Here is an 8,345-nt window from a genome sequence, read left to right as displayed (position 1 = left end):
ATCCCTAGGCGGCCCAACGACGGCCCCGGTCTCAGCGAGCTACGCCGACGAGAATTGAGTTCGGTGTCCGGACAACCATCAGATTCGCTTTTCGTCCTCGTAACCATTGGATCAGTTTTGGGGCATCTGAAAAGAAAAAACCAGGGCCACCGTGCCCCAAAACTTCTCTCTTCTGCCCTACAAGTATTTTTTTGGGCACCAAGTTTTACATCACCCATTGAAAATGCTCTAAGGGCAAGCCCAAGCCCTGCATTTCCAGTAAGAGTAAAAATCCTACAACACTACTCTCACTCCATGTACATTTTGGGAGTAAAGTTACCATTGTTTATAGTCATAGAGGACCTAATGTTATGATCGGTTGGTCCTTTGTGCTGTCTTGTTATCGATAGAATTATTTCCTTTTGTCCTTTTAGTGTGTGTATAAGGTTTGTCTGAAGTCGATATTCACAATGTCAAATCAATATTTTTAGAGTCATTACGAAATATAATTACATGGAATATATTTTTTTGGTCAAACGTTGTAAAGTTTGAAGTCGACATATTTTTTGGTCAAACATTGTAAAGTTTAGCTTGACACAAATTTGAAATGTGGAGTAAAAAAGAGCAGAGGGAGTACAGTAGAAAACCTGTGGTAGAAGCCATCCTGTCAACGTGTCGGTAGCAGGACAATGCCAGTTTCGCGATGCTCAGTCAGATTTTCTAATCAGCCAGTAATGATGGCGTGGAAATAACACACGGGCGCGACAGGACGGCTGCGGGTCGCCGGCGAACCCGGCGCGACGCGCTGCCAGAAAAGAAAACGGTGCCCGATGCATGCGTCGCGCGTCAAACAGGGGCCACGCCCGGCCACACCATACCGGCCGCGCCCCGGCTGGCGAGCTCGCCTCGCTGCAGGCCACAGTGAGGCAGCGTGGAAATATCCTTTGGCTCTCATGTATATACACCTTATATAGGATACTTTTTAAAAATATTTAAAAAGAGTCAAAATAGTTTAAAAGTATTTTTAGATTAAACTTGACTTACTTACGCACTAGTATATAAGTTTTCATCAAAAAAGAACCAACGTTGATTTCACAGCGAAAAAGATAAATTTATTTGCTATTATAGGTCACTATTCACGCTATTTTGACCGAAAATTTATCTTTTTTTTAAAAGAAGTCAAAGAGGAATTTTCCTTTTGTGAAACTCTTCTCACTAGTACAATGAAAGGTCAAGTTTATTTCAAAAATATTTTCAAATTTTTTTGACTTTTTATTGAATTGCTAATTTTTGTCAAACGTCGCCGGTTCTTCACTTGAACCCTACACACCGGAGGGCGCACCCGTCCGTTCTGACAAGCGTGGCTAGTGCGGCGTTGCTCCTCCGGTTCTCGCTATAAATTCACCCGCATCCAGCCATGGCAGGAGCTTCCATTCCGTTCTGCTTAGCTACGTAGCCCCACTCGCTCACCGGCCCCAGCTTCGCTTCTTCTTCTCTAGCTCATTCTGTCTCCCCTGTCTGTGCCGTGCTGAACCAGATGGAGGTAAGTGCCGGCCGAGCCACCAGGCAAGCCATCCATACTAGCACAAACCTCACCAAGAATGGGGGTGGTGGTCTGATCACCACGCTTGTGGACTTGTGGTTTCTTATCTCTCGCTCTCTCGCAGAAGGCGAGGAGGCGTCGCGTGCCGGCGTTCGGGGAGTGGAACTACAACTACCACCACCACGAGCCGGAGGCTGCGGCGGCGGCAGCAGCGTGCTACGCCACGCCGGAGCCGGAGGCCTGCAGCGACGTGTGGTTCAGGTACTCGCCTCCTCCACGCGATCCCACGCCCAAGAAGAAGCACGCGAGGCGGCGGCGGCGGCCGGAGGGCGACGTGTCCCGGGAGCGCGCCAGGGCGTCCACGGACGCTGCTGTCACGGCCAAGAACGGCGCCGCCCGGTACCAGGTGCGGCACGTCGACGAGGACCTGTACAAGGCGCCACCGCCGGAGCCCGCCTCCCACCGGCGTCCAAGGAAGGTACGTACGGCCCCCAGAAAAGAATGTCTAATTACTGCATCTGTCGTACGGTTGGAGCTGACCGCTCTTTGTTTGAACGCAGAAGTGGAGCCTGTGGATGGGATGCCTGGGCCTCAGCTCACGCGTCGCCTCCTGAACCCCGAGACCTGTGGCGCCGATGGGATGCTGCGTCCTGCCTCCTGCGTGCGTGTTCATCACCAGTGCTCATTTGCCCTTTCTGTTGTCTGTCTCTTCGAGTGTTTCCACCGTCTTGGCTTCTCGCAAGACGATCAGTAGTAAAACTAGCTGCGTGTGTTAGTAGCATCTCGAGTTTCTACTCTTCTTTTGTGTAGTGTGGGTACGTAAGAAAGATATTTGAGTGCAACATCTTGTTTTGCACCTAGCAAGCACGTTGATATACAGTGTTCTGTGATCTGTCAGCCTGAGATCGCTTTGGATCAATTTTGATGTGCAAGCGAGTTTGTCATCAGAGATTCAGAAAGTTTCAGAAAGATGGCAATAGATAGACGAGCACGTACAGCCCGGAGCGAGGCCGCCCCGGCTGCTGCATGGGCATGGAGCAGTTGGCGTGGGCCCGTGAATCTGGTGCCCGCATTGATTCGGGCGGTTGGATAATAGTTGTCGTTGTGAACTGGTTTCTTCGCGCGTGCCTGCCATTTTTGTTTCAACTCGACTCGACCGGCCATGCCATGCCATACCATACACTGATGCACACACACTGTCGCAGCCGTGTGGCAAGGTAGAAAAGAGGAAAATATGGCGACGTGATTGCAGCGGTGGTAACTTGGACCTAGCTACTGCCCCAGCACATGCAACAACACCTCTCTCGTCGCGTCGCTAGGGCCGGAGAACATGCGGCCCGGAGAAACGAGTAGTGGAATTTCCCTTCTCGTCTCGTAGAGTGGCCAAATCTAGGATCAAACGGGGCTTCAGTTTTTACGGGGAATGTTGTTGCCCTCCCCTCCGGGTTTCATGCATGTCCTATCAGACAAGCATTCCGAGGACACACCGCCCACGCTTCAGCGCTGCTTCCAACTGCGCTTCTGAACAATCGGTGCTCTGTTCACCGCTTCACCTTCCTCGACTTGACCTTTCCTTTTATCACTAGTAAACCTTGCAGTCGTGTCGGCGTGTTTTTGCCCCTTGATATTTGTTTATCCAGCCACTAGTACCCAGATGAAATGATCGATTTGCAGTAGATTTCTTTCCTCAGTTGCATTTATTATCACTTAGAGCCTCTTTGATTCATAGAAATGTAGAAACGTAGGAACAAGAGAAACATAGGAATGAAGTGTCAAGCTCATTCGAGTCCTAAGGGGTCTGACTTTTTATTATTGCATCAAAGGAAAAAAAACAGCTGATCTTTTTCCAATAGATTTGCGTGGATGCTAGAATTCTTATGAAATGTAATCTCTTTAGAGAAAACTTACTTAGGTTCAATTCATCGATTTCAATTTTTTGTTTGTAGCTCGCCAAGCTGGCAGCTTGTACATAGGTTCACTTCAACCTATAAAATGATCAACGTAAGAAAAGTCCTAAGCAATCCAGTCGTACAAATCCTATTAAAAATCGATTGAACCAAAGAATCTCATTATCTGTATATCTACATTTCTGATGACTTTTGGAGGCATCACTGGCCAAAACACCGTCAACAGTCATGTAGGCAATATGGGTTCGGTACTTTTTTCTAACACGGTACAATCACAAATGCTTATATACACGCACATAAACTCACCTTATGAACGCACACCACGCACATTGTATCCCTATTAGCACCACTGAGATGTTGAGCCGACACAACATCTTGAGATTGACGCCTTTCACTAAACAAACAACAATGAAAAGTCTGAAATAAATTAAGAAAAATGCGAGGATCGGTGCAAAGTATGCGTCATGAACCTTGGTGGGCTAGTTTCACCACAAGTCTGAAAAAATGTGAGGATGTGTGCAAAATAGATTGACGCCTTTCACTAAACCATCTGAGCTACGGTCACCTAGTGCACTTGGTTCGTACCCGACTTCGGTTGATATCTTTATATACTACTCCCTCTATTTTTAAATATAAGACTTTTTTTACAGATTTCAATAAAAGATATATACGGATGTATATAAACACATTTTAGAGCATAAATTCACTCATTTTGCTCCGCGTGTAGTCCGCATTGAAATGTCTAAAAATACTTATATTTAGAAACGGAGGGTGTAGTTCAAAAACTTTTGTGAAATTTTTGAACAAGTGACAGTTTTGTTTCTCAACCTCTGTATTTTTTTATTCTTGAATTTTATGACATAGTATTATTTTAGAGTTTCAGTCGATTTTAAGATTAAAGTCATAATTACTGGTTTTTCACAGTTTTGTGAAACTTATGGATATGATTATTATTTTTCACTAAGGGCATCTCCAACAGTTGTGAGATAGGTGTTGGTAAATTTGCTACCTAGGACATAGTGATGATATGGCATGTATTAAATGTGAAGAGAGAGCAAAGTTGTATGTTGATTAACCAACAACCTTTGCACAAGCTCCAAGGTGAAATAGAGAGCAATCACATTTATTATCTCACCATCTATTAGATAACTTACATACAATTCATTAAAGTAGTTGTATGATAGCTTGTAAGTTGATGACATGAATATTTTACCAACAAAACTAACATACAACCTGTTGGAGATGCCCTAAGCTACCGTACGTCATGATCAAATGGCCGGATCAGAGCATTCCTGTTCACGCCCAGCCAGTACAAATCCCCTATCCATTCTAGAGGGAGGCCTAACGTAGGGCGGCACATTATGGTCAGTATTTATGGTGGAGGGCATTTACGGTGCTCTGTAGCCATCCATGCATGCATCACGCCTACTCAGAGAAAGTCAGTCCGTCGTCATGGCTGTCTCCACCGGCGGACCGGCCGGCCGTCCACCGGGGCCACGAGCATGTAGCAGCAGCAATGGTGCATCACACCGCACCGTGATGGCATCAACTGTTGACACGGGGGAGTTGAACTGTGGTCTACTATGCAGGATCCAGGAACGTCACGCATACCAGCCGTCTCGAATAGCTCCTTGCCGGCCCGCAGCGCCCCGCGGTGTGTAGTGCGTAATGGCGTTCATGCATGAATGGAAGTGGGTTTGCATTTCGGTTGAGCTCAGTACGTAGCTGGCTTCCATAATGGTAAACCTAGTGGTAACTCCTAACGGATGACATATGCCCGAAAGGAAAGCTCAAGCAAGTCCACGTCGCACTTGAGATGAATTCACCCGATTAATGATGCCAGTCACCACTTAACACATCCTCAGAAAAAAGTTAAACTTAACACGATAACATTTCTCGTTCTCTAATTATTGTACATGTAAAAATTCACCCACGCTACGTTTTGAAAAATGCACTCCCACGGTAAGCATGCATGTTGTAAGGAACATACAAACAAAAATGTTATCTCACGAATGTCAGCTTAGAAGGGGATGGCAAACGAACATTTTTTTTTGGCAAGTTTACTTTCACTAGTGCAGAACCGGGCAATAGCACCGGTTCGTAAGGGCCTTTAGTGCCGGTTCAGTAACCGGCACTAAATTGTAGGCATTAAAGCCCCCCCCCCCTCCTTTAATACTGGTTCAGTACGAACCGGTGCTAAAGGGCAACCACGTGACACGAGCCAGCTCCGTGGGCGCGTAGAACATTAGTACCGGTTGCTAACACCAACCGGTACTAGATGTTTTGGTGTGTTTTGGTTTTATTTTTTATTTTTATTTTAATTTTGTGTTTTCAATTTAATTTAGTGATTGTTTTACATTATAATGAGTTGTTAAATCATTAGGTGATTAGTTTGACTGGATGCGTGTGGAACCTAGCTAAGTCATCAAGTATATGTCATATCTATATTATATATACTTGATCACCTACTTAAGTGGTCGAGGTAATATGGATATGGCATATACTTGATCACTTAGCTAGAATCCATCCAGTTGAAACTAATATGCAATTTCTTTCATAAATGATATAATAACTCATCATCATCATCATCATCATATTAATTAATATAAAAATTCTTGCATCATATATATCATCACCAACGGTTTTCATAGCAAAGATGTCATCGAGTTCAACATGGTAATGATATTATAAGCGTTCATAACACCACAAAAGCATCATTCTTTGAGATTAAGTTCAGGACGAAGAACACGGACATGAGAGGACAAGTACTAAGAGCATGAACTAGCTAATTAATCACTCCTGCTGCTCTCTCTCAGATAAAATAGCATAGAACATGTATAGCTTTGCTGATTCATCATATTGGAGCATGCAGATGAACCTGTCTCCTAATCTTGGGTTGCGCTTCTGATTGTTGCCCCCTAGTACTTCTGTGTGATCGTTCACAATTTTACTCCAGTCTTTTACTATTAAGCATTCCTCGCTATTAGAAATCCTGAATGCACTAAAGTGCATTGTAGGATATCTTGGCCGTAAGCTAACAATATTCATGGTACCTTTAGTCTCGATCCAATCAGGCACAACATTCATCGGGAGTCCCTGTTGAAGAACATCGTATAGTAACATACTTATCAATGAAGTTTAGCTTAAAAAAATAATGTATGCAAAAGATGCACTGAGGAGAAATAGTAAAAATCTTACCATCTTTCCTAAATATATGTGACTGTAGTTCAGTACGAACACTATTGGTCGCACGTTTTGAGTACTAACATTTCTAAGTGCAGGAAAGAAATTTATCTTGACAGCATCAAGATCCTCAAGGCATGAAACATAATGACTTGTCTCCTCGCAGTTTAGTTCAGCCCCAGGACAGTGGATGGTCCTGTCTATCAAGCGCTGAACATGTTTGCTTGATTGGAAGTAAGTTGTCAATATAAATTGAGATCTATTAATTATTCAACTGGTTCAAATAATCTCATATCGAAGACATAAATATGGTTGAGAAACTCACATAATGGTAGAATTGGAGGCGTCTGCACATCGACCCAGATGTCTCTATTACCTTCAATATCATCTTCCGGACGAATATCAAAGGTGATAATCATATCAGGCTCAAATGCATAAGCCTTGCATAGTGCTTGCCAAGTTTTGCGTTCAAAATAGGTGTATGTGTCTGCATTGTATAATTTGACGTTAAGGTATAACCATGCTCGGTCTTCAAGTAAACTCTTTTTACCTCCATAGTTTCGTTAGGACTGAAACCTATCTTATCTAAGACAAAAATTCTTGCATGACAGGGGATACGCTAGTAGAATAGTGAAAAATTAAAATTAAAAGGTGAAGCAAATGAAGCATAAGTCATACTTAATTATGAAAAAAGACTTGTCGTTGTGACTTACTGTATCCACTTCGAAGTTCTCATCCAACTTGATGCTGAAGCACCTATCATCAACTAGAAAATTTCTTCCGCACAGGCCGCGCTGGTCTTCGCAGTATTCGTACATAATGAAATCGTGTTCGTCGTCAGACGACATTTCTATATTCATAGGTGAAACATTAAACACTTATTAGTTCTATTAATTCAACTAATTCTGTTAATTAAACTAGTTCAACTAATCAATTGAACTAATTCAACTAAGCACTTACGAAGAATATACCTAATTAATTGAACTAATTCAACTAATTAATTCAACTAAACTAGTTCTATTAATTTTCTTACTAAAAATAAGGTAGCTAGTTCTATATAATAAAATGTTAATTAGATAATGAAATCTCATATAACTAAATTAAATATATATCTAACATATAATTTATATCTAATATCTAACATATGTTCATATATAGGTGAAACATTAAACACTTACAAGTCTATTAATTCAACTAATAAACTAGTTTTATATTAATTCAATTAAGCATTTACTAAAAATAAACTAGTTCTATTAATTTCTTACTAAAATAAAGTAGGTAGTTCTATATAGTAATATTTTGATTAGATCATCAAATCTCATATACCTAAATTTTCTTACTAAAAATAAACTTGTTCTATTAATTTTCATACTAAAAATAAACTAGTTATACTAATTCAACTAGTTCAAATCTCATATATATACCTAATTAATATCTAGCTATACTAATTCAACTAGTTCAAATTGTTCTAATTCATGTAAAATATATTTGACATTAATATTTAACATCTTTTCCATATAATTCATCTAACATTAACATTTAACATTATTATCTACGTAATTTATCTAACATTGATCTAAACAATAGAAAATAGAAAATAAGTAAAAACAATGTGTGTATGTGTGTGTGTGGTGTGTGGTGTGTGTGTGTCTGTGTGTGTGTGTTTGTGTGTGTGTACAAGTGGGGGCGGCGGCGTACGGGCGGCGCGGGCGACGACGGGGACGGGCGCGGCG

General features: G+C 42.0%; 1 protein-coding gene across 1 annotated transcript; it reads left to right on the top strand.

The window, feature by feature from the left end:
* Positions 1 to 1,347: 1,347 nt before the first annotated feature.
* Positions 1,348 to 2,416, top strand: LOC119297608. The gene is made up of 3 exons (XM_037575334.1): positions 1,348 to 1,522; positions 1,647 to 2,000; positions 2,083 to 2,416. Exons 1-3 carry the CDS (start codon positions 1,517 to 1,519, stop codon positions 2,134 to 2,136), a joined length of 414 nt encoding a protein of 137 aa, XP_037431231.1. The 5' UTR covers positions 1,348 to 1,516; the 3' UTR covers positions 2,137 to 2,416.
* The last annotated feature ends 5,929 nt before the right edge of the window (positions 2,417 to 8,345 follow it).

This window comes from Triticum dicoccoides, chromosome 5A (genome assembly GCF_002162155.2).
Source record: "Triticum dicoccoides isolate Atlit2015 ecotype Zavitan chromosome 5A, WEW_v2.0, whole genome shotgun sequence".
Taxonomy (NCBI): Eukaryota; Viridiplantae; Streptophyta; class Magnoliopsida; order Poales; family Poaceae; genus Triticum; species Triticum dicoccoides.
Note: the sequence above shows the minus strand (reverse complement) of the source record. Positions and strands in the feature narration are given on the sequence as shown.